At 41.8% G+C, this 25,319-nt stretch overlaps 1 protein-coding gene and 1 pseudogene across 3 annotated transcripts in view; both read right to left on the reverse strand.

Annotated features, from left to right (window-relative positions):
* Positions 1–7,788: 7,788 nt before the first annotated feature.
* The window catches only part of Sgpp2 (sphingosine-1-phosphate phosphatase 2), a 110,042-nt gene continuing 92,511 nt past the window's right edge, over positions 7,789–25,319 (reverse strand). For all 3 annotated transcript variants that reach the window (XM_076866574.2, XM_077110294.1, XM_076866570.2), the window contains one exon: positions 7,789–8,402. In XM_076866574.2, the coding sequence (XP_076722689.1) occupies positions 7,851–8,402 (552 nt within the window). In that variant the 3' untranslated portion in view covers positions 7,789–7,850. The remainder of the gene's footprint in view (positions 8,403–25,319) is intronic.
* On the reverse strand, positions 9,780–9,992 carry LOC143407447 (small nuclear ribonucleoprotein G pseudogene; annotated as a pseudogene).

Genomic DNA, 25,319 nt, shown 5'->3' on the forward strand with positions numbered 1-25,319 from the left:
TTGATTTTTGTTCTAGTTTACAGATGACTCCACTTCTATGGCCTGACAGTCCTGCATCACTGTTCTGTTTATAGTCTTCCCACATCTGATCTGGTTTCGTGTGTGTGTGTTTTAACAGTCATAGGAAGTAGAAGAAATTGCTCAAAGGGCAAATAGCAGTAGATGTGATCGAGACACATAGTCCATGAGTCAGTGGTTTTGCATCATTTACCTTTTTAGCCAACTGTTGAGACTTCACAAGTTTCTTCTAAATATAACAAATCCTGAAAAACAAAAAGGTAAGACTTCTACTTTAAAAAGTTGTACAGCTGAGCACAGTGTCACATGCCTGTAATCCCAGCTGTTTGGGAGGCTGAGGCAGGAGGATCACAAGTTCAAGGCCAGCCTCAGCAACTTAGTGAGACCCTGTCTCTAAATAAAAAATAAAATGGTCTGAGAATGTGGCTCAGTGATCCCCAGGACAATCCTAATGCCAAAAACAAAAGTACAAAGTAAGGCCTTCCCAAACTAACCTATACTTTCCCCCCTAATTCCCTAAATTAACTTTACTGTTAACAATTTTGGCCTCCACTGTTTCTGACATCTTCCTGTGTTTAACAATCAGCCTCACAAACTCTCACATTCTTTTGGGTCATGCTTTACTTACTGGTTTGCCACAAGTTTTATTGTATCTCATGTTTCATTTAATATGGCTTATTTTTCCAGGTTACCTCATTCTTTCAGTTGACGTAATATTCTCTTGTATGGACGTCCGTGAATCGGTTCAGCTATTTCTCTGTTGATGGTCATTCAGTTATTTCCAACCCTTTGCAATTATAAACAATGTTCCAATGAAAAATAGCACTGGCTTAGGGCCCAAGAAAAACCAGTCTTTATGGATACAACTGTATAAATGTTCACATTTGGCATGTGATAGGCACACTTAAAGATGCATGGGGTTAATTAGATATTTCTTAGATATGACTATTACACTTGAACAACATAATATTCCCTTAGCTTACATTCCTACATGTAAATGTTGCCAGGTCAAAGGATGCATTTTGAATTTAAAACATATTGAATGACTATTTTTACATTTTAAACAGGAGGAGCCTAAGTAGAAACCAGCCAAACTGTTGTTCCTGCTCTCAGCAACTTGAGGCTCATTGGATTAGTAAGAAAGAACGTTACTCAAATTTTGTTTCTTAATCTTAGCCTCTGTGCTTGGTATTTTGTGAAAACATCAATAACAACACTTGGATGTTGGCTTGGGCTCTTCTCTCCATTTTATCCAAAAGCAGACAGATGGTCTTAAGTAAAATATGCCCTCTTAGGGACTGCAGCATTTGACCCCATCTGATATCTCCCAAGTTTTGGTTTCCTCTGTTATTAGGACCTTAATGTATATTGTAGTGGACTGAATGTGTCTTCCCCCAATCCATCTGTTGAAGCCCTAACCCCACAATGTGCTGGTATTTAGAGATGAGGCTTTTGAAGGTAATGAGGGCTAGCTGAGATCATGAGGGGGAACTTGTTATGGGATTAGTGCCCTTGGAAATGACACTATAGCACTGGCTCTCATCTCCCCTCACTCTGAACACAGAAAAAAGGTTCCCATGAGCACACAGTGCGACAGTGGCTATTCACTATTGCCCAAAAAATGAGATCTACCTTGCTGGCATCTTTATCTTGAATTTTCAGACTTCAGGACTATGAAAATAAATTTCTGTTGTTTAAGCCACCCAGCCCATGGTATTTTGTTATGGCAGCCTGAGCAAAGACAAACTGAACATTACATTTAAGAAAACCAAAGACTGGGGCTGGGGTTGGGGCTGAGTGGTAGAGCACTCGCCTAGCGTGTGAGGCCCTGGGTTCCATCCTCAGCACCACATATAAATAAATAAAATAAACATATTGTGTCCAACTACAACTAAAAAATAATTTTTTAAAAAAGTAAAGACTGGCATGTGTAATAAAGCTAAAGGGAGCAGTGCATCTCTAGGTGCCTGTGAGCAGCTCCCTAAGACCCTTGATCAGAGTCAGTGTGGGGAACATGACCTCTTTGGACAAAAGTAGGGGAGTCAAATGACCTTGCTTGCCAAGAAGAGCAAAGTCCATGAAAAGCAATCTTGGTCTCCTTTACAGTCTGCTTTGATTTTCTAGCAGACAGAACAACCAAATGTTATAGCCAGACTGTGGATTGAAAAAATATCTCCAGCAAAGGGTTCATGAAATTGTGTCTGGCCAAAAGCCCTGAGTTTTTCCCCCCCATGTGATGAATGCAGTGTTACAACATGTTCAGTCTTCGGGACAGTGGCACACGCTGCCTGTAATCCTAGCAACTCAGGAGGCTGAGCCAGGAAGATCTCAAGTTCAAAGTCAGCCTTAACCTCTTAGTGAGATTCTGTCTCAAAAAAATAAAAAGGGCTGGGGATGTGGCTCTGTGGTTAAGTACCCCTGGGTTCAATACCTAAAACAAAACAAAAAAAAAAGTTCAAGGACAACTCTCAAGTTTTTCACATCTCATTCATAAGGTTCAGACTTCATTGTTGATTCAGGAGGCCAGGAACATGGCCTGATTCTGCATTAGAAAACATTTTGAAATAGCCCATTAATGTCAGGAGGCAGTGGCAAGGCTGAGAGCAGCTGCAGCACTGGGATTGGAGGATTTGTGAGTGCCAAGTAAATCAGGCCATTAAGACAGAATGAAGATGTGGGGGAAATGTGACTTTTCTATAGCCAAAGAAATTTTCTACTTCCCACAAGCCTCCACTTTCTGTAGTGAACAATGAAAATATGCCCGTCCCTAAATAAGCATCTCCTAAGGGCTGGCAGGAAGCCTTGGGTGGAAGTAAGCTTGTGTAATCACCCTTTTTTGGTGCTGGGCAGATACCGAGTCACATCCCAGCTAGAGATGGGCGGGGTTAATCAGAAATCTCCTGACAGTGTGTCTTGGGCAGAACATTTAAGCAAGAAGCACTTGGGGTAGCTTTGAGGCAGGTGGAGCAAGATGAGCCAGACAGAGAGGCGCCCCATAAACAAACCGTGCTGTAGGAAGATCATTTAGGCGGGATGACTTATGGAAAGCACTGGGCCCAGCTGTCACACGGAGGGTCTGGGCTGGGGTTTGTATAGGGGGCATAATGGAAATCCCTTTTTGATCTTCGAGAAACTTCAACATCTTTTTATCAGTGCTTAATTAAGATGTCTAAAATGGCTTGCGTTTCGTGTACTCTGTGTATAATTTGTCCTGTGTGACTGAGGGACGTGGCAGCCTGGAAGCCCAGGAGACCTCAGTCCTCCAGGCTCATGCATACAGGTAGAGGAAATGACTTGTGCAACGCAGGCAGTAAGGCAGCCCTCGGGGTCACCCTGCCGCCTCATCAAGGACCTCAGGCCAGTGCTGTGTATATTAAAGAGGTATTGACATTCTTTGAACACCTACATTAGGAAGACTCTGACCAAGGGAACCTGTATGTCACAGCAAGAGAGAAAGCAAGGCCGGCAGATGTGTCGAGTGTGTGCGTTAAGGCTGTGTTCCCACCGAACTCCAGCTACATCCTTGCTTTTCTTGTTTGTTTTTGCATGCCATATAGACAGGCGTGAAAAAGGAAGAAGAATTTTTGGCTTCGTGTAGCTCCCTTGTCTCATGTGGCTGCAGTTTTAAGAATTTAACATTCTATTCATGGCCCACATTCAACTCTCATTCTTAATATGCATCTGTAAATATTTAAATGTGTCCTACAGGTGTGCCCCACTTTAAGAAAACAAAGGATTCATGGTGCACCCCAAGTAATTTATAAAAGCCTTATGTTTAGAGAAACAAGGATGACCATATGAGTTTTAAACAGCAAACCCTTCAGTGAACTTAAAGTCTGAAAATACAAGCAGCTTTGAGGAAAACATCTATTGGGTAAAGTAAGGCAAGCAGATACCACTATTCACTTGGTTCTGCCCCTTACTAGAGAACCAGGGCTTCACTCGTAATCATCAGAGGGGCGGGGGCACTGAGTTCCCCGCAGGAGGCAGGATCATGGAAATATTCTACAAGTTTCATTTCACAGAACTAGTTCAGGGAACTGGGCAAAGACAAGACTGAGGAACGCAATGGGCATGAAGGACACAGATGCTGGTCGTCTCTACCCAGGGCTCTCTGGGAACAAGGTTGTGAGTGAGCAATTCAGAAGTGTAGAAGGGGAAAGAGTCTGAAATCACCTGTAGATGTCCCTTCATTTTTAACACAATATCCATGTTTACTTTGGTTTTTCCTTGTAAGCACTGAAGGTATCTGGGGAAGCACCTCTGGTCAGAGCTGATCCCACGTGTTCTTTAAGCCTGGCTCATACATTGCTTCTACACATTGCTTGCGTTGCTGCAGTCCTCCACCTGGAATTAATCTCCCCCTCCTCCCGAATCCCATGACATGGTATGTTTTCCCTACAGTCTTAACACTTCAGATCTTGAATTGTAATTCTCTGAGCCTGTGTCTTCTTTCTCCTTGGAGAACTCCACAGGACAGGTTGGAGTTGCTCATTCCGATGGTGCCTGGCATCGTAGGTAATAAATGCATCCTGCTCACAGTACAAAGAGACTCCTAGACTGCTCTTGCAAATATGTGTCAACTTCTCATACCATTTCAAATAGCAAACTGGGGTTCTTGGAGGCAGAGCACATAGTTGGCAGTTGTTACTTTGGCTTAGCAGATAGTGCACTCACCTGCAGCAGCTCTAACACACCTTCCAACACAGAGTGAAATTTATCTCATTTACAGTAAAAGGACATAGAGGTGGGCACTTAAGCATGCCAGTGTAAAATTTCCACTAATCATGCATGACCACTATGGGGCTTACTGGTATTTGCATGTGATTGAATCATGATAACAGAATCATGCAACTTGCCACTTATCTTTATCCCCTTTTTCCCCTTTTTCCAACTCAGGTCCAGTGAACTCAGAAAAACAATCCAGGGTAAGGGGGAAAAAAATCCAAAGGAACAGAACATTGGCTTTTGAAGCATTTAATAAGAAGTCAGAATCAAACAAAAATGGTTTATTTTAAAAAGAATAAATTTACATACCGTACATAAACAAGACAGCTGAAGGCTTCCAAAATAGAAACCTGGAACACATGGTCCTGAAACACCACATGCTTTGATTACACTTGGGGAGCATGAGTTGTCTATTTGGGCAAGAAAATCCCATGTTTCAGTGAACAATTGAGCGTGTGCTGGAGCAATTTCATCCTCTGCCATTGAAGTCCCCTTTAGTCCAGAGGTCTCTTCTATGCTCCACCCCCATGTGTTGTTATGATGCAGATTTGAGCAAAACTGTCATGAAATGACAGCTACTCGGAATGAAGGTTAAAGGATGAACACCAGAGACCATAGTGACAGTGAGCTGGGGGTGGCATGGGGACAGTCAGGAAAAGGGTGTGTCATTCTGTCTGGCTCCCTGGGGGCTTGGCATCAAGGTTGGCTGGGTCACGTAGGCTTACATTGGACACATTGTGGGAAGCTGGATTTATAGTCTTAATCTCTGAAATTCCAGATCAAGAGAGGGGCTTTGGACCAAGACTAAAGCCAAACCAGCAGGGGGCAGTGTTCCCCCAGAGAGGAAATGCACACTTCATGAAAGGAGACCCTGGCCCAGCTCCCTGAAGGAGAACACTTTGTGGGAGGTGTGGTGGTGGTGGTGGTGTAAGTAGCGGGAAGTTCTATATGAGAGATGCATGGAAGAGGGACGGCAAGGTAGCGTTTGAATCAAGAAATGACATTTTTTCAATCGGTTTCTGCCTGATTCTAGGCCATAGACCAGAAGTCCCTCAAACTATGTACGCTTGGCCTCACCAACATACCCTTATTCTCCAGTTGCTGTGATCAGATATTTTAAAAAGTGACCAATCATGACATCCTTCTTTAATGTTCCGTGGCTAATACATTCATCTTCCACTCAAATTCTGTAAATGTAGCTTTGAATACATCCATCTAATGGCTTAACCTTCCTATTGTTGGGACTTAAAAGGGAGAACTGTAAAAAAAAAATTTATATGTGAATGTTCACACCTACTGCTCTGACACTAGTTAAGCCTCTCTTTTCCAAAATCACAAGTAGGCAAAGCTGATCCTTTTGTCACCTGACTTCAGACACACCAAATAAAATCATTTTCTCTAAATAAGACCCAGTATTGCAAACTGGTTTAGCTTTTGGTGGGGACAGAAGTATGGGAAAGGGCCTTATCAAACCAACAGCCACTGCACTAAAGAGGCAGCCCTAGGCAGGAGGGCCTGCAAGCTAGGGGTCCCCCCCAATCATGTGGTGCAAGTGATAGATCCCTTTTGATCCCTGCCTTCTAACTATGATAAGTGTGAAAAGAATTTTCAGTTAAAATGGTATGTTTTGCTAAAAATTGTTCTTGAAAAATTGAAGCACTAAGTATAAGATCATCCCAACATTAAGGCCATGGAACATATTTGAAATCAGGAGAAACGTGGGTTTCAGTTTTAACCCAGGATACAGGGTTCTGAGCCTCTGCAAATTTTAAGGAAGATAATTTTTTCCCCAAAATGCGTACATAGTAATGATATCTTAGGAGCATAAAACATTGGCTTCTGTGGATTAGGGACTATTCCCCAAAAGAGAGTTTGTTGACTACATATTTATAGTAACATTTAAGAAAGTTGTTGGTACCTATTCTTTATGTTTAAGAACTGAAGAGGGAACTCTGGTGTATGCATATGATCACCTTCCTGAGGCTAAGCAGAGCTCACCCTAGGTTTAATGGATCTTCTATTTGATTTGCTTGTTTTCTGAAGAGAAGCTGAAGTTGTTCTTGCCATTAGTGACCTTAAAATTGCCAAGAGTTAAGAAGTGGGAAGATAGATTCTATCTAGTGGATGAGAAAGCAGAATTACAGAAAGTAAGTGTGAAATGGAGGAGAAATGTCAGGAAGCCCTGTCACCATCAGGCAATATCACAGAAGCCTATCCCCTTGGGATCAGGGCCCCAAAGGATTAAGGTTCATCCATTCTTCTGTTGATCCACTTTCATAGGCAGATGCCAGTAACTTCCAAGTTTACATGAAAGCCCACACTGCTGACGACATCAAAGACTGAGGCAGGAGAGAGCAGGAACCTCAGCATGTCCCAGTCATGTCAACATGTGATGAGGTGGCAGCAGCCAGTCATTCTGTGGGTCACAAGAGTATGGTACTGGAAGCTGGGACCCTGCAAATTGTATGGTCAAGGAAGAGCAGATCCTCATTTCCACGTGAACCTGGAGGAGACTTAGGGCTCATGAGAAAGCAGGCTCTTCCCATGGCCTCATAGCTCTGCGAGCACCCTTCATCTCCTCCCAGGAAGCTTTATTCCCATGGTCGTAATCTAACTTGACCATCACACAAGGAAGTTGTCTTGTCCAAGGAATGTGGTTGTGCATAGCGCCATCCTTTCTCCAAGACCAAAACTCCAAATTTGGAAATGAGATTCAGTGCTGGGCAAGGTCATAGCTAAAAAGACATGTTCTACCTCCATCCACATCCTCCAACTCTGTTGGCTCTCCAGAGCCCACTGAGACTTGTACACATTCCTCAGCAAGGCCACAACTCCTGCCCGCCCAGGACCAGGTCCAAAGTCCATGTAACAGAAAGGGGAGGGATGTTCTTGAAGAATTTAGTTGCTCGGGTTGGCTGTAGCACAATCCTTACAGACTAATGGGAGCATCAGTTCCATGGCAGCAGCATCTATCTGGTATCAGCAGCACAGATGTGTGACTTAAGCTGTATCAGAGAAAAACAAGTGATCAAGATTGCTCACCCAACAACTTTCCTGAGTCTTGGCTTTCAAGTCCAGTGGGCTAGTTTTCAACTGTTTGAGGCTCAGAGCAATCCCAAAAACCTGTGCAGCATTGGCACAAAGGTGGTAGCACAGATGCCAACCGAAGTGTAGGTGACAAACTTGTAAGGCACTTCAATCTCCAGTCTCCGCCTGGCCTCCTTGTTCCTGGTGACCACCTTGAACCATGAGTACAATACTTGCAGGGAGAGATTTTGTACAAGTTGACGCACCAAGAGGATCAACACAATTCCCACAATAAATTTGGTCAGACCCAAAACTAACATGTCAGTGGTGAGCGGTGGAATGTTCTGAATGACAGGGAGCGATTCTGCGGGCTTGGACACGAGCTGGAAGAAATGATTGATCCAGAACCCTATGGCCACCCCGGCCCCTGCAGCCAGAATGGTGGTGGTGTCCGCCCGGGTCGGGCTGTAGTAATCAGACACAGGGTAATTGTAGCACAAGAAGAACGGCACGACGAGGACGCACACGGGGAAAAGGGGGCTGGCCGAGTCCAGGCAGTCGATGAGGGTCCAGGCAGGGTAGGTGAGGACAATGAGGAACACGGTGATCAGGACGCCACCCAGCACATCCTGTGAGGAGAGAGAACAACGGTGAGTGCTTCCTTGGGTACAGCTCTAATTTTGAGCCAAAGATGATTGATTTGATATTGAAAATACAATTTCTGGGGCTGGGGATGTGGCTCAAGCGGTAGCGCGCTTGCCTGGCATGCGTGCGGCCCGGGTTCGATCCTCAGCACCACGTACAGACAAAGATGTTGTGTCCGCCAAATACTAAAAAATAATTATTAAAAAATTAAAAAAAAAAAGAAAATACAATTTCTGCACTGTTATCTTACACAGTACTTGCTCAAAGAACAAAAATAGGAAGAAGTGCACATAACCATGTTATTCATGTTACATATTTTCTTCCATTTTTTTCCTGCATTTTAGAACTAATTTTGTCTTCCTTAATAAATGCCTATAATCTCATGGTTTTTTTAGTCTTGTTTGTTACTTAAATCTTAAAAGTATTCCAAAACTTATATCATAAATATTGTCATGGTCTTCAAGAGGCTGCCATCCTTGGGGGCAGGCAAGGTTGGGGCTGCAGGCTGGCTGGAGGGGGCAGGTAGCTTCTGGGGAAGCCACACTGACAGCAAGCAGAGCATAGCATCTTCAAGAAGCAGGGGTGGCATGTCATAAGTGCAGGTGGATTGAGAAGACTCTTTGGAAATGGAGCCCAAGCTCACCTTGCTGGACTTGGACCACCGCTCTGTCTTCAGAGACCCAGTTTCAAACAGCATGCAGACAATTTCATTGAGCTGCTGTACCATGTTCTCCCTAATCCCATTTTAAATTGAAGAACATTTTTTTCTTTCCTTTCCTCCTCCCTTCCTTCCCCTCTTAAAATATCATGAATTCCTTGATGTCACACCTTTTCTTCTTCCTTTAGTTTTCTCACTGCAAAATTTATTAGAAGACGAAGTCTTCATGGAATCAATGGACCAACACAGTTAAGTCAGAGAACTGACAGCTTGCTATGGTTTTGTCTCAGATTTCATATGGATTATTTTGGAAGTTTACAACTGAAACATTTAAAACATGTTTCCTAACACACTGGAAAATCTGGAAAACACCAAAAAGCAATACACATGCATTGTAGAAAATCTGGAAATCTTTGAAAAGCATAAGAAAAATAGATCCATGGTTGTGCCACTGAAATTAAGCACGATCTATGCTTTGGCATATTTCCTCCAAATTTAATTTTATAGATATGGGTTAGATGGATAGATGTAGATATATTAGTATTAGAATTCTAAGCATTGCTTTTTTAATTTTACTCTTAAAAAGTTTATTTAACAAAAAGTTTAATATGAAAATGTACATGATCTGATTTTTATGTCATAGTTAAACAGGCCCTCAGGAGAGGGGACATAGATTTCTCTGCTGGATAACCATTATTTATACTCATTCCAAGGCTTCAAACATGATCACACCATTTCCCTGCATGACCACCATTCCAGTATTGTTCTGTTGCCCACGAGTTACCATCTCCACATGCTCATCTATCAGGAGATTCATAAAGGGGTGAAATCCCTGCAATGTTCCATGGACATGTCTGCTACCACTTAATTTCAATGATAACTTCTTGTCCATAATTCTTTCAGCTTGAGAGGGTGAACTTCGCTCATACTGTCTACTCTGTAAGCCCAGAGATGCTTTGAAACGGCAGGCTCATTTTTTTCTAGTAACTTCATTCTCTGTGTGTGTGTGTGTATGTGTGTGTGTATTATTGGGGATTGAACCCAGGAATAACTCTACCACTGAGTTACATCCTAATCCTTTTTTATTTTTTATTTGAGACATGATCTTGCTAGGTTGCCCAGGTGGACCTGGAACTTGCCTCAGCCTGTCTCAGCCTCCCAAGTTGGATTACAGGTGGGCACCATCTTGCCTGGCTTAACATTTTATTTCTTGCACTTCTGATGGCTGGGAAGCCTGAAGTTAAAGTGCTGGCATTTAGTGCCTGGTGAGGATCTCATAGCTGTGCCCTCACAAGGTAGAATGGATGGGAGGGCAGAGAAAAGGAGGTGAACACTGTGTCCTCAAAGATCAAAGTGAGGGAGAGCAAAAAAATAAGCCTCACATTATTTTATTTTTGCTTATTGCCTATAAAACGCCACCTGATGTGGGTAAACCCTGGGAGAGAATTGGGTCTTAGAAATAAACATTGAGACTGCAGCACGTTTCACAGATTATTGAGCATCCATCCATTCTGTCAAAGCCACATGAGTGCCTACTGTATGCTAGACAGTACACTAGAGAATGCAGTGTGAACTAAGTCAATACAATCCCCACCCACGCAGCTTGCAGTCTGGTGCACAACCAGTCACTGTTACCTAGGGGGGCAACGGGACAGCCTGTGCATCCTGATGGTCTCTCGGGGAAGGACAGGAGAGTAAGCGCCAGCAGGGGCCTACAGTCCCATGCACTTCACAAGGACAACACCTTGCTAGCCATGTGCAGCGCTTGCTGGGTGACAACAGAGCTAGATTTTCACTTTCAAAAGACTGTCTTGGCTGCAGGGAGGACAGACGGGAAGGCCACCTCCTGGGGTGGTGGGGGGGGAGTCTCGCACCATCCATCTACACGTTGCCTCCAGCTTCCCAACGGCACATGGCTGCTGTCTAAGCTTCTAGCATGAGATGATGCTGCCTCTCAAAGGCCAGCTTCTACATATTTGTTGGTTGTTTCTTGGGCACCTACATCTTCCTCCCAACAGCTTTGGATTTCTCTGTGGGGATCCAGGAGGTTCTGGGAAACCATGGGATTGGAGCATGGTGACCTGGGAGGCCACTGGTGCTCCACACCACCAATCGCAGAGCAGTGGGCAGTGTGGTCACATGGCCTCCCAGTCCAGTCAGAGTGACGTCGGGGCTTTCAGCTGGGATTCTTGGACAGCGATGTTCTCTCAACCTCTGAACACTGTGTCCTGTGGATTACGATCCTTGACTTAGACATTTATTTCTCTCTGCCTCTTCTGGCTCTCTCTGACCTCTGAAGTCTCACTACTGGCTTCCTCTTTCAGCTCTTCTTCTTTCCACATCCTGAATGTGGGCATTTCCACAGATTCTATCTTCAAGCCTTGTATGTTTTCTCTCTTGAAGAGCTTATGTAGGTCCATGCGCTCACCTTTCCATTCTTTATCACCGCGACTCTCAAGTCTATCTTTGGGTGTCTCAAATTCTAATCTTCCCTTGATTTTTCTTTTTTCTTCTTCTTTTTGGTACCAGGGATTGAACCCACTAAGCCACATCCCCAGCTCTTTTTTATTTTTTATTTTGAAACAGGGTCTCACTAAATTGCTTAGGACCTCACTCAATTGCTGAGGCTGGCTTGAATTTGATATCCTCCTGCCTCAGCCTCTCGTTGCTGGGATTACTGGCGGCCACTGCAGTGCCCAGTTTAGTCCTGCATTTTAAACTTAAATGCTAAATAAGTCCGCATGGATGACCTGTCAGCTCCCCAAACCAACTTGTCGAATATAAAAACCACCTAAGTCCTCTTCCTGCAAAAAATGGTGACAGAAAGGAGCAGTTTATGGAAAAGGAAATGTAAATGTCTCTCAAATATTTAAAAATATCCCTACACTTACTCATAAAACACATGAAAATTGAACTACACTGAGTGTAAATTAAAGTTTATGTTCCCACAAAAGTTGGTAAATGCATGTTTATAGCAGTTCTGTTAATAATCACTCCCAAATAGAAACAACCCATGCCATTCTGTGGGTGAGTGGGTAGATAAGCTGTGGTATATGATACAGTGAAATACTTCTGAGCAATGAAAAACAACAAACTACTAATGTGTGTGACAGCTCTGGTGAAGCTTCAAGCAAATTATGCTGAGCAGAAAAAGCCAAGACCCAGGGGTCACATACTGAGCAGTTCTATTTATACATCGTCTCCAAAAGACAAAACCATAATGATAGAGAACGGATCAGGGGTTGCCCAGGGGGTCTAGATGGTCTTAGATGTGGCTTCAAAGGGGTGATATGCAGCAGCTTTGGGGTGATGCAACTGTTCTGTACTGTGGTGGTGCTGGCAATAATATACATGTGTTAAAATTCATAGACCTCTGTGCCAAAAGTCAATTTTAAAATACATGCTAAAAATTTTATTCTAAAATTAAAAACCCATTTCAAACAAATAAATGAAAATTACATGCTGGTGGGCTCTTCTGTTGCACCGAATGACACAATGGAGTCCCCACTGCTATGTTTGGTCAAGCAGCTCTGGACACCTGGAGCCCCCAGCATGCCCGTGTCCCATCTCCCTCTTCCACACAAACTATGCTGGGAACACCTATCCCTGCTGAACAGAATCCAGGAGGCTAGCATTCTGTTAATGAAACTCTGTGTTCATTAATCACTTGTCTATAAAATGGTGCGTGCTTTATGAGGATGAACTTGTTGATAGCTTTAAAAATTACTCATCTGTTTATCCTCTGACCCTCAACCTTACTCTGGGTCTCCATCTTAGTGATACAACTGCCCATGGCTGAAATGGGACATTTTCCAGTTATCCGTTGTAATACTAAATACTATTTGTAATAAGAAGACACTGTGTGTATTTAACAAGTATCATAGCAATACTGTTTGTAGTGACACGTTCCATCTATAGAAGGACGGTTAAATTTAATGGTGGTATATTCACAGCATGGAATACTATGCTATAAAAAGAAAAAGGACACTCAGATGCTTTTTAAAAGGCAAGATGCAGGAAGTGTGGATAGTACATTATCGTTTTCATTGAAAAAAGCTGAGGGAAGTTATAGACGCATTTGCACTTGAATACACTAAGGGTATCCTTGGATGGCCCGGAAGGAGGCTTTTCACAAGATACCGCCAACCTTTTTGAATTTCTTATCAAGTGGTTGTGTTACCTTCTTTAAAAACATAGGTGAAGCCAGGTGCAGCGGTGCACATCTGACCTCCCAGGGACTCAGGAGGCTGAGGCAAGTTCAAGAACAGCCTGGAAAGAAAAGCTGTCTCCAAATAAAGAATAAAAACAGGCTGGGGATGAAGGTCAGTGTTAGCGCACCCCTGGGTTCAATTCCCAATACCAAGAGGAAGAAAAAAGCTATGTAAACACTTTAACATTATGATATATTAGTAATAAGTTAAAAAACAAAAGCCTTGTCACCCTGTGAAATGAATCTAAAGAACAGAATTTTAATGCTACTGAAGCAGCAGTCATAAACTTTATAAAAATAAAATCAGTGGGTGAGGTGGTATACACCAGTAATCCCAGCTCCTCAGGAAGCTAAGGCAGGAGGATTGCAAGTTCAAGGCCAATCTTGGCAACTTATTGAGACCCTGTCTCACAATAAAAAGAGGTGATGGGTACAGCTCGGTACCCCTCAGTTCTGTGTTTTATAGATCAGTCAAAATGCAGGGGCCCAGATGCTGAGCAGCGGCAGAATCCCCTACAGACTCTGGCGGGCCAGTTTTGCTCATATCATGTGTTTCAAAGGCCCTGGTTTCAATCCCCAGTACCAAAAAGACAGAAGAAAATAAAACATAAGTGAAATAAAATTCTACCTATCCTTCTCCAAACAGGACTTTCCTTTTAAACCCTGCAGGAGAAGGGATCTCGGGAGCCTCGGTGCATCCTCTGCATAGCAGGGCCTGATAAAATGTCACTAGCTGGGGACTGAGAAGACTTTTCGTATGTTTGAAGGGGGCACTGATTTCAAAGGAGGCAGAGCCAGCCAAAATGAACTCAACACAGCAAACAAGCCTCTCTCTCCTCCCGCAGGGGAGAGAAGATTCTGCTACTCAGATGTCTCTATGCACTCAACTCAGGTCTGAGACCCGAGGAATTCAGAGAGGGTGAAAGAGTTATTTTGACTGATCTATAAAACACAGAACTGAAGAATGCCGTTTCGAGACTCCTCTGGTAGAGGGACTTCCAAGTGGAAGAATCCATCCTTCCCCGTACCTCTAGGCCACTGTGCCCCATGTGTGCACAGTGACAATGCCAGACATTATGGAACCTCCTGGCAGTGGAAAGCCAGAACATCTGTATCCCTTGCGATGCCCTTGAAGCAGAGTCAGTCATGGGACACAACTGCTTCACTTGGTGGGCAGCTGAAGCCATGATGGTATCATGCGGACCAGCAGGGAAGGGCTCAGGCTCAGGTGCCTGGCAGGGGCCCAGATGCAGAGCAGCGGCAGGATCCCCTACAGCCTCTGGCGGGTCAGTTTTGCTCATATCAAGTTGATTCAAAGGCACCTAGAGGACAGTGGGCAACATCAAGGTGCTGGAGGTCACAACCTCACCAGAGAGCAAGGGATCCAGCAAACCATCCCAACACCATGACATCAGAGGGCAGGTAGGACCAGCTAGTTCATGACACTTGTGAGACTTGCTTGGAAAACTCCAGAAATATTGTGTGTAGAATTTCTGAAGATCTCCAGAGCTCAGGGTGATTCTGTGGTTGCTCAGAGAATTCACTGTACCTCTTTGGAGGGAGTGGGAAAGTTCTGGATGGCACCCGGGGCCTTAGACATGTTAGCCAAGCTCTCTCCCACTGAGCCACAGCTCCACCCCCTCATCTGATGATGTCCCCAGTCTGACTGATGGCAGAGGCTCAGACCTCAGAGTACTATCGGGTCACTCCTGCCTCTTAGCCCTCAACCACTGGTCCCTGTGTTCCACAGGTCCCTCCTTCGTGCTGAAGCTCCCCCAATCCGCCCTCACCCCTGAGTGCCTACTTCCACTCCCTAGAGTCTGGGCCCTTCATCTCTGCTCTGCCTGCCAATTCCCTGGTCAGAGCCCTCATGCCTGTCTCCATACCCGATGTTCTCAGCTGTCCTGAATCACTGAAATGCAGTCAGCATACTGCTGCCAATGCTGACCCAATGTGTGACCCAGCCTCTGCGATTTAACACTCCAAGGTACAAGGTAATTCAGATACAGTGAGTCTAAGAATAAAAAAACAAAAAACAAAATTAAGAGTCCAGAGATTGATAGAATCCTGAGGATAAGGGTTTAGTTAACCTGTCATCGTGGGATTTTCTCTCATTGCTTTTCCATTTGAACTTTCTGCTCCACCCAGATAGGTCTACTTGCTTTTCTGGAACGTGCCTGGTACTCTGTTACCATCAAAGCTTCACATTCTTTTCAGGTATAACACTCTTCCTCTGTCTCTACCTCGTTGGTTCCTCTAAGGCTCAGCTCAAAAGCTAGTTTCTAAGATATCTTCAGAATCCTCACTGTTGGGATCTCTCCTTCTCCCTCCCCTTCCCTGAACTGCACCTGGACAGACCTGCTTAATATCACTTGCCAAGGTGCCTTCATCTTGCCCCTTGCAGCAGTTACGGGTTCCCACACTCTCCTCCGAATTGATGATAAACCCAGTCCAGTATGCAGGCCAGGGTCCCTTACATCGCCACGTCATTCCTCAAATGTATAGCAGACATTCGGTTGTAGTGACTGGGAGAATGTAATTCCCTTCTCTTATAATGAATATCTATGATATTTGGTACCCATTTTTTCAACATATAAAAATAATTTTGCCCTTCTTTCCTTGGTCTGCCTTTGTAATTGTGGTTACCAAATTCCCTGACATCTGGTTGGAATATTCTTTGTGAACTAATTCTGTTCATCTTCAATCCATCAGGAGGCTGGACTATTTTGGTCTACAGCCCAGCACTGGAGGCAAAAATAATTTTAGTGAACATGGCTGCTAGAGTAGGTTTCTAAAGTCTTTCTTCTAACTATATGCTCGGGTTTTCAGCCATAAAAGGTGTTTTGTAATAAAGATATTTAGGTATTTTTGTAAGGAAAATACTTGAACCATACGAATGAGATTTCTAACTAGGAGGCTCTAAATTTATTAAATAAAATTATTCTAAACCACTTCTAAATATAGACTGCAAATGGCTCAAAAAATTAAAAACAACTTTTCACATTAGTTTGTTGTTGTTGTTGTTGTTTTACTAAAGTCACAGAAACTAAAAAAACTCCCAAGATGTCCATCTCTAAATTGGATCTGCTATTTTGATTTTTACAAACTCAAAAATCAGGAGGTGATTTCTCTGGAACTGCACCATATTTGGCACAGTATGTGGGGCCACAGGGGAAAGCAGCTTATAGTTCTGAAGACCAGCAAAGGCAAGCAGGAGGGCAGATGACAGGGGACAGAGAACAAAGGACAAATGGGGGGAAGCCAGCCAGCCAGTACCAACAGGTGGATCCAGGGGTGGATCAAGAGAAAGGCCAGTGCACATGGTTTAGAGGGAGAAATAAAATATCCAGAAGAAAATATAAAAAGCGAAAAGGTGCAGAATGGGAAAGACAGAAGAATGAATTGGACGTTACTTTCCTATGTTCACATATGAATGTGCAACCAGCCTAACTTCACGTCATGTACAACCACAAAGAGGGGACGTTATACCCCGTGTGTGTGATATGTCAAAGTATACTCTACTGTCATATAGAACTAAAAAGAACAAAAAAAAATTTTAAGTGAAAAAAAATATAATGATGCAAAAAGCTTGATAACAAGAAGACATGCAGGTAAGAGAGGCAAAATAAATATTCTTTACTTAAAAAAAAATTTTAAAAAACCTTTAAATTCCTTTCCATGGAGGAAGATAATTAAACTACAAAGTATACAAAATATTCAAACATTAGATCCAGTAGTTTCAGTCCCAGGAATTTATTCTATGAAAATAATTCAAGAAGATAATAAAACTACTCACAAAGTTCTATGTATAGGGATGATTCTTGCTGGATTATTTTAACTCATGACAATTAAATCCAAAAAGTAACACGTGCTCCATTATGGAAAAATCAGAAAACACAAAGCAAGCAAAAACAGGGGGAAGAATGGAGCATATGTAATAAGACAAATCTGAAAAGAAATAAATCAAACACATTATATTGCTTACACCAAAAGCAAGATAAAAATGCATACTGCTTTCCCATTGAATAATGTAGCAGGAACATTTTCCATATGAAAATATATATTTCTGCAACCTCACTTTTTAATGGCTTCAAAGTAATCCTAAGTGAGATGTATCAAGCAGAACACAAAGACTGATCCCAATTTTATATAAATAAATACTTGTATGCATAGATAAAATGTCTGAAGGAAATGAACAAAAATGTTAATAGTTTTTGCTCCATGGGAATGTCACAGGTGACCATCATCTTCTCTAGGCTCTATGTGCAACATTCTTCATATTTCCTATAGTCAATGCCTGCTATTTTTATTACAGTAAAAAATACAGTCAAGGAGAAAAAAAGTCAGGATGTTGAAATTAGAATATTTCAAAATAGACTAAAGTAGAAATAGTTAACTGATGCTTACAACTTACACATCATGCCAAAAAAGAAAAAGAAATGTGTCCGAGAATCTAAATGAAAATCAACATACTATCCCTCCTGATCTAAGTAATATTAAAAATAAAGGCAGATCTCGTGGTTTGAAATACAATCAACTTCTGATTCAATCTACCATCAAAGTTTAAAAGCAGCCTATTAAAGTCTTTGAGACAAAAAAAAAAAAATCATTACATGTAACCAACATTTTCCAAAATTAAAATGTGAACGAATTTAAATCCATTTGATTGTTGTACCTATTCTCACTTTCAGTTATAAAACTTAGCATTTAGATGAAAACTTGAGCTTTATCATATTTCACTATAGATGACAGTAATAGGGACAGGCAATCTAAAGTGTTCAGAAGAGAAGGCTGAGAGCTAAACCAGTGGCAGAACACATCTTAGTGAATGCTTATAAAAACATATCAAATAGAATGTTTTTATCCCTAGCCGAATAAAACATTCCTCCTTTTGGTAAATGTCTCTAGAAATTTCAAGTGGAAGCTCCGGCCCTGAGAACTCTCCACATTTGCGAATTCTGATCCAATGTCACATTCCCATATGCAGTTTACTGCGACAAATTTACATTCTATCTCCAAACATCTTCACTGAAGAATGCTATTGAGCAGGCCAACACAGGCAAGGTCAGCCGACGAGAAAGAAGGGGACAGAACAAACCCTTTCATTCAATTGTTAGGAAAGAATGCATTCAGATCTTAGAACTATTTATGCTGAGAACTCTATGATTCTGGCATCTTCCCCTCGGCCCAGTCCCCTGCTGCGAATGTGAAGGGCCTTCTCTGCCCTTGGCTGCTCACAGAGCAAGCCGAAGCCAGGAGCCGAGTAAAAGCCAAGACCCACTTCTTCGCAGATACCGTGACCTTTTTGAATGCAGGCAGACGCTGTCATTGAAACAAGCTAACGCAAACCCAAACCCAAACCCTGCTGTTATTCAAAAAAATCATTTCAGTTACAGATCAATCAATGTTTCCTAGTTAACAGACTCAGAATATTTATTCTTTTCTATGTTAGCTAACAAATAATGAGATTTCTGAGAATAGTGCTGATGATATTCAACAGAAGCCAAATAGCAGACGAGGGGCAACATTGTTCATGAATATGAATATGAATGATTACAGAGAGAAACCTACAAGTTATGCAATTAGCATTTGTATAGGGAATAAAAAGTGAATGCATAAGTTCAAAAATATTAATTTCCTATTGAAGTGCATTGATGTCCATAGAAATCAGTCAAAAGCAGGTAGCCGAGTCCAGGACACATGGTATGAGGGCAAGCAACAGATTCTGATGATGTTAATGGGTCTTTGAGTGGACACTGTCACTGAAGCTCTTGCTTTGAATGTCACGACTGTCCTCAAAGGCACCTAAGATGTCCCAAGATTGTTGCAAACTCAAAAGACTAAGGATCACTAGGCATGCAAATTTATGGTGCTAAGACAGAAGACTTTGGGGAAAAAAAACACCTTTAAAAATTGAAGTAACTATACAAGGTATAAAAAGTAAGCCAGCTTTTACTTTCTGCAATTATAGAATAAATGCCCACCTGGAGAGTGAGTGTATGTAAAACTTTAGGAGAAATTATGTTGATATTTTGAACAAAAAAAAAAAAAAGATTTTTAAAAGTGTGTTAAGAAAAAATTATATAAAACAAGGACATGAGGGAAAAAGTCATTTCAATGTCATATGGGAGCAAAGGCGCCCTAAGGATTATAGAAGGGAGAGAACTTGACTCCACTCACTGTTTACTATTGTTTCAAGTTCTCAGACTTGTGAAGTGATAGGTTCACCAGTTGGGTTTTGTCTGATTGAGAGGCTAGTACTTGCCATTGTCATAATGATGCTTCCAAAGTACATTTTGTGTTCTACAGAATAGTAACCCTAGGGCATAGAGCTCATTTAGTATATAAGCCAGCAATCTTAATGTAATATTTCTTTATTAAAGTGTCCATACAAGCCAGGCCCTGGCACACACGTGTCTGGAGGCAGAGGCCAGAAGATCAGAAGTTCAAGGCCAGCTACAGGAACTTAGCAAGACCCTATCTCAAAAAAAAAAAAAAAAAAAAAAAAAAAAAAAGACTGGGGATGTAGCTCAGTAGTAAATAAAGCATCTCTGGGTTCTGGGTTCAATCCTCACTACTAAAAAATACATATATATTTTGTTTATAAAGATTTACTTGTTCCTTCATTAAATCTCATTGGCACCTTCAATAATTAATGAGCCAAATAAACAGTTTTGTTTGTTTTGTTTTTGCAACATTAGGGATGAAACCCAGAGCCTTGTACACACCAGGCAAGCTCTCTGCTATTGAACTACATCCACAGAACTTTTTACTTTTTGTTTTGAGGCAGGGTCTTGCTAAGTTGCCCAGGTGGAGCTTGAACTTGTGATCCTCCTGCCTCAGCCTCCTGAGTAGCCAGGATTACAGGCTTGCACCACCACACCCAGGTTAAATGAAACTTTGGACACATATTTATTTTATATTTGGAAGAGACTTGTAATTTGACCATTCAAAAATTACACACTAAGCTAGCTCTCGTGGCTCCAGCCTATAATCATGGCTACTCAGGAGGCTGAGGCAGGAGGACGGCTAGTTGAAGGCCACCGTAGGCAACTGACTCCTGTTTCCAAGACAAAATAAAAAGGGGTGGATGGAGCTCAGCAGTAAAGTACTTGCCTGGCATGTGTGAGACCCTGAGTTCAGTTGATCCCTAGAACTGCAAAAATATTAAAATAATAATAATAATACTTCTGGAAGTACATAACCATTTAATGTTTATTCAGATGACTAAATGTTTGTAAAGGAAAGAAAATTCTCTTGGATGATTAGATGTGCATATCCCATGTAAAAACAATTGCAATTTTAATATTTTTTTGTAAGACATTGGTGTGCTAAAAAAGTATAGGGCAGGCAGCAGATATTATGTTTAAGGTGATGATATTGAAAAACCAGCCTCTACCTCAGAGCAAAGCCTGTCCAAGGAAGGGACATGACCTTTGTCCTTGGAAAGACCCACAGAGCACTCCTAGGCACATTCCCACCCTGCTAAGTGGTTTATCTACAAATAACAGGAGAGATCTGCTGCACCAGGTGTCCCTGACTCAGTCAGGCTAGGTGGGGACCCATACCAATCCCCTAGTAGCCACCAATCAGCATGAGACAGAGAAATACCTGGGATGCCAAATGACCTTCCCAGTGGTTTATGGTGTTGGGAAACCATGTAGTTCAGCAGGAACACCCCTCTTGGCTTAAACCAATCAGTTCTAATGAATCCCCCTCTTGTAGTAACCAATCACCCCTACCCAACTTATTCCTGCCAGTGAATGTGCTAATCATGTTTTAGAGTTGTTATTTGATTTTCCTGCCGTGTGTGATGATTTGCTAAGAGATGCTATGATGTATGTGGGGGTCCCTGCCTTCTCCAAAGAATGTACAAAACTGCTGCAAACCCTGGGTTCAGGGCCTCTCAGCGTCACCAGTTGCTGTGTGCACGCGGAGGACAGAGCTAGCTCACAATAAACACCTCTTTGCTGCTTACATTGATCTTGGGTCTCTGGTGGTCTTTTGGGGGTCCCGAATTCGAGCATAACAATATTATAAGGTATTACTGTCTGCTTTTCATAATATCAATATTAACTAGAAAAATATTTGGGTATACTGTGTATTTCTGGACTTTCCCCCATATACAGCATGATTTAGGAAATGATCGCTTGTTTGTCTTGCCTTCCCAGAATCTAACAAGTCCAAACGGCAGATCTTTATGAAACAAATAAAATTTCCCCACCCATAATCCACATTAAAATGAACAGTGGTAGCGAGGGTGAGTCACAGGGTTTGGCAGGTCAGCAGGATTATGAGGTTAGATCAAACAAGCTTGCAGGCAAGTTATAACACTATTTTTGACAAGTGCTAAGCAGAACTATCAGGATGGGGAAGGGGCGATGGCTAGCAGACACAAAAAACCCTGTCAAACATCCAAGTGATTTTTCTCAAGTCTGGGTGGGCAGAGGGGCCTCAGAGCAACCAGAGAACAGAAGACAGTCGTGTTCAATGTAATACAATTGTTAAACAGGCCCATGCAAGTTGAAATTTAATTGGCAGCATCACTGTATTTGCTGGGAGATGGGCATAGACTGTTTCAGTGCTTTTCAAACTGCTATCTTGCATTCAAATCCACCAGGAAGCATTTGAGAATGAGAGCTCTGATTTAGTAGGTCTGGGTGGGACCTGAGAGTCTGAATTTCTAACAAGTTCTCAAGTGACTCTGAGGTCGCCTGTCATGGTCACACACATTTGTGAGCAGCTAAATCACAGAGGCTAGCATGGGGTCTTCATGCTAAGTGACATATCTGAGCTGCCAGTGTGCTTTTTGTGATACATATAAATGAATGCAAGCCCCTAAGTTATACTGATGCTGCACTTGACAGTGATATTGAAGTCTTTGAAAGGCCTAGACTGATATTCTGACATAAAAATATCTGTGCACAGAGAGGTGCAAAAGGAATATTTGGAGAGGCTGTGTAGACCCGTGACTCAGGTGCTCACATTTAGAGGAGAAGCAAAGCTATCTGTCCTTTGTGGCTGCTCCTGGGGAATGCTGGCTGGCCCCTTGGTAGCCTGGCTCCCTGGGTGAAACAGACCTCCCTGAAGAGCATGCACAGCCTTTCTCCATCCTAGGAACTGGAGATTTTTAAGATACTGGTCTTGCTTTGAAGGCTATTCTGAGAAGTCAAACATGGACGTTTTCTGATGAGGCCGAGCCATCTCAGTTATAGAGATTGTCACTTCCCTGTCATGAAGCATGCATCAAGGGCCAAGAAGGTGAAGGCATTGAGCTTTGTGATAGTGGAGAAGCAAATCCACCATGCAGCAGGTGCTTGGGTGTTTTCACAAATGTGGAGAGAGCTCAGGTGTGTGGTGTGGAAACCAAACAGTTTTACGCCACAGGCCTGTGCACGTGAAATGATTTTATGCAGGTGTTAAGGTTTTAAAAACATCAAGTCACTGCACTCACAGGAAACCCAATATGCATTTAAACATGTGGTATGTGAAGCGTTTATTCCTTGCCCAAGTGAGCAGGTTTAAGGACCTTCCCCCCAGAGATGTAGACATAGACCTCGGTAGTGTTTTGCTATTAAAATGAAGTTCTAGACCTTGAGCTGATTTCCAGAGCATAGATACAAGCCAGCTCCTTCCTTTTCGACGTGTCTACTCTACCCCAATTTGTGTTCCTCAGATCAACAACAGGACATATTTTGGTAAGGAGGCCATTTCTCAGGCATTTGATGGTGTGATGGGTAAACCACATATTTGCCCTTTGGTGACTGGCTGAATACTGTGATTTTTCTCCACAGGTGACTTGACCCAGATCAGCTTCTCCACACATTTAAGATAAATTGTTCATCTTGAAACAGCACCACAGAGAAGGGTGGGTTGGATATTAATTCTGTTGAAAACTTGGTTGCCTTTTTAAATTGAATTTGACACAGAGAGTTATAATAACTGGGGGAATTTTTAAATCAAGGGTTTGCAAGTTTTAAAATTGATCTAAAACCATAAAAGGACAAAGAGATAAGCTCTTTGGAACTTATGTATTTGTTTGATTGACAAAAAGTATTATGTGATGTGAAAGAAAGGAAGGAAGGAAGGAAGGAGAGAGACACAGAACAAGGAAATAATCTAAGAAATTCGAGAAGAGTTATTTTTCATCAAAGTCTAAACTCTTCCTTTTCTTCTAGGAAACCATGATAAATAATAATAATAGAGTTCAAATAAGAATCCACACACCTGGAAATAATAATGGAGTTCAAATAAGGATCCACACACTCAATAGCTCTCATGCTTTTACCTTCAGTTGGCTGTTTCTTATCAAGAATATATTTGGGTAGAGGAAGAATAAAACATAGTCTATTGAACAAAAATAGCTTCCTTATTTTAATGTCAGATTCACTTTTATTTTATTTTATTTTTTTTTAAAAGAGAGAATTTTTTTTTTAATATTTATTTTTTAGTTTTCAGCAAACACAACATCTTTGTATGTGGTGCTGAGGATCGAACCCAGGCTGCGCACTACCGCTTGAGCCACATCCCCAGCCCAGATTAACTTTTAAAATGCATTTCAGTATCAATTTAGAAATAAATTTAATTTAAATTAAGAAAACACCCACTATGTCAATGAGGAAAATAAATATCCTATTAGAAAAAAAGGTACCTCCAAGCCCTTTGTCTGTAGCTAGGCTCCCACCTGTGCACAGTGGTACCACACTGTACTAGATCTTCTGGAACTGGCTTTTTTTTCATTAACAACATATTATAGACGTCTTTTCATGATATATACATATATGTACACATGTACGTACGTATATATGTGTACACATATACATTTTCATCTATATTGATTTGTTCCACAGTTCTAGGGATTGAATTCAGGCCCTCACACATGCCAGGCAAGTGTTCTCTCAACTGAGCTACATCCCCAGCTGCAGAGAATTTTGTAAGGGTTTTATAATATTATGCTACTTTATAGAAATACAAAACTTCCTTTAACTAGATCTGATTGATGGACATTGAGTGTGTGTTCACTGTTTGCTACTGAAAGCGTCTGAACATGATGGAGGCTTAGTGTGAATGGTCAGGAGAGGCAGAGAGAAAGTGAGGCACAGTGGCAGGTCCCTGCAGTCCAGTTACTTGGGAGGCTGAGGCAGGAGGTTCACTTGAGCCCAGGAGTTCAAGACCAGCTGGCAATGTACTGAGACCCCATTTCAAACAAAACAAAACCAGGCCTGGATTCTGAAGTCAGAGGTTTTGTTTCGAGTCTGAGTTGAAACACTCTCATCAAAGACATAACCTTGGGCAGTCTGCTTCACCTTTCTATGCCTTTTACAGATGGAGTAAAAATAGGACCTTCCTCATGGTGTTGTTAACTTAGAAAGGAACCTAGTAGACAAAATAAGTTCAATGGCACATGGTATGCAAGACCTCTACTCAGCAGACTGAGAAAATCCAAAGATATACATAAAGGAATGTCCTACACCCATGTGCTAGAATACTCAGTATTGCAAAAGCTGCCAATTCTCCCATCCTGTCTGCAGATTCAATTTAATCCATAACAATCTGGCATTAGGGAAAATGACAAGATGAGTCCAAAATTTATGTGGAAGTACAAAGAGCCAAGAATAGCAAAGGTAATTTTGAAGAGCAAAGTTGAAGATATCTTCTCTGCCTGACATCAATATTTATTATGAGGTTCCAGTGAAGAGGACAGTACTAATAGCATGAATAGGTACAGAAGGTCTAGAGAGAGAATAAACAGACATTTGACTCGTGACCATGTTGATGCTTCAGTAAGTGGATAAAGGATGATCCTTTCAATGATGGTGCCTTGTAAATTGTGTATTCATACTGAACAAAAATAAATCACAAAATCAATTCCACGGAGATTGTAGATATAAGTAAGAAAAGTATTAAAAATTCTCAAATATAAAACAAAAGAATCTTCATGAACTTGTGGTAAGAAAAAATATTTTAAATAGGACACAAAAAGTTGTAACCATAAGGTGAAGATTGATAAATTAGATTACATTAAAATAAAAA

This window comes from Callospermophilus lateralis, chromosome 9 (genome assembly GCF_048772815.1).
Source record: "Callospermophilus lateralis isolate mCalLat2 chromosome 9, mCalLat2.hap1, whole genome shotgun sequence".
Classification (NCBI taxonomy): Eukaryota; Metazoa; Chordata; class Mammalia; order Rodentia; family Sciuridae; genus Callospermophilus; species Callospermophilus lateralis.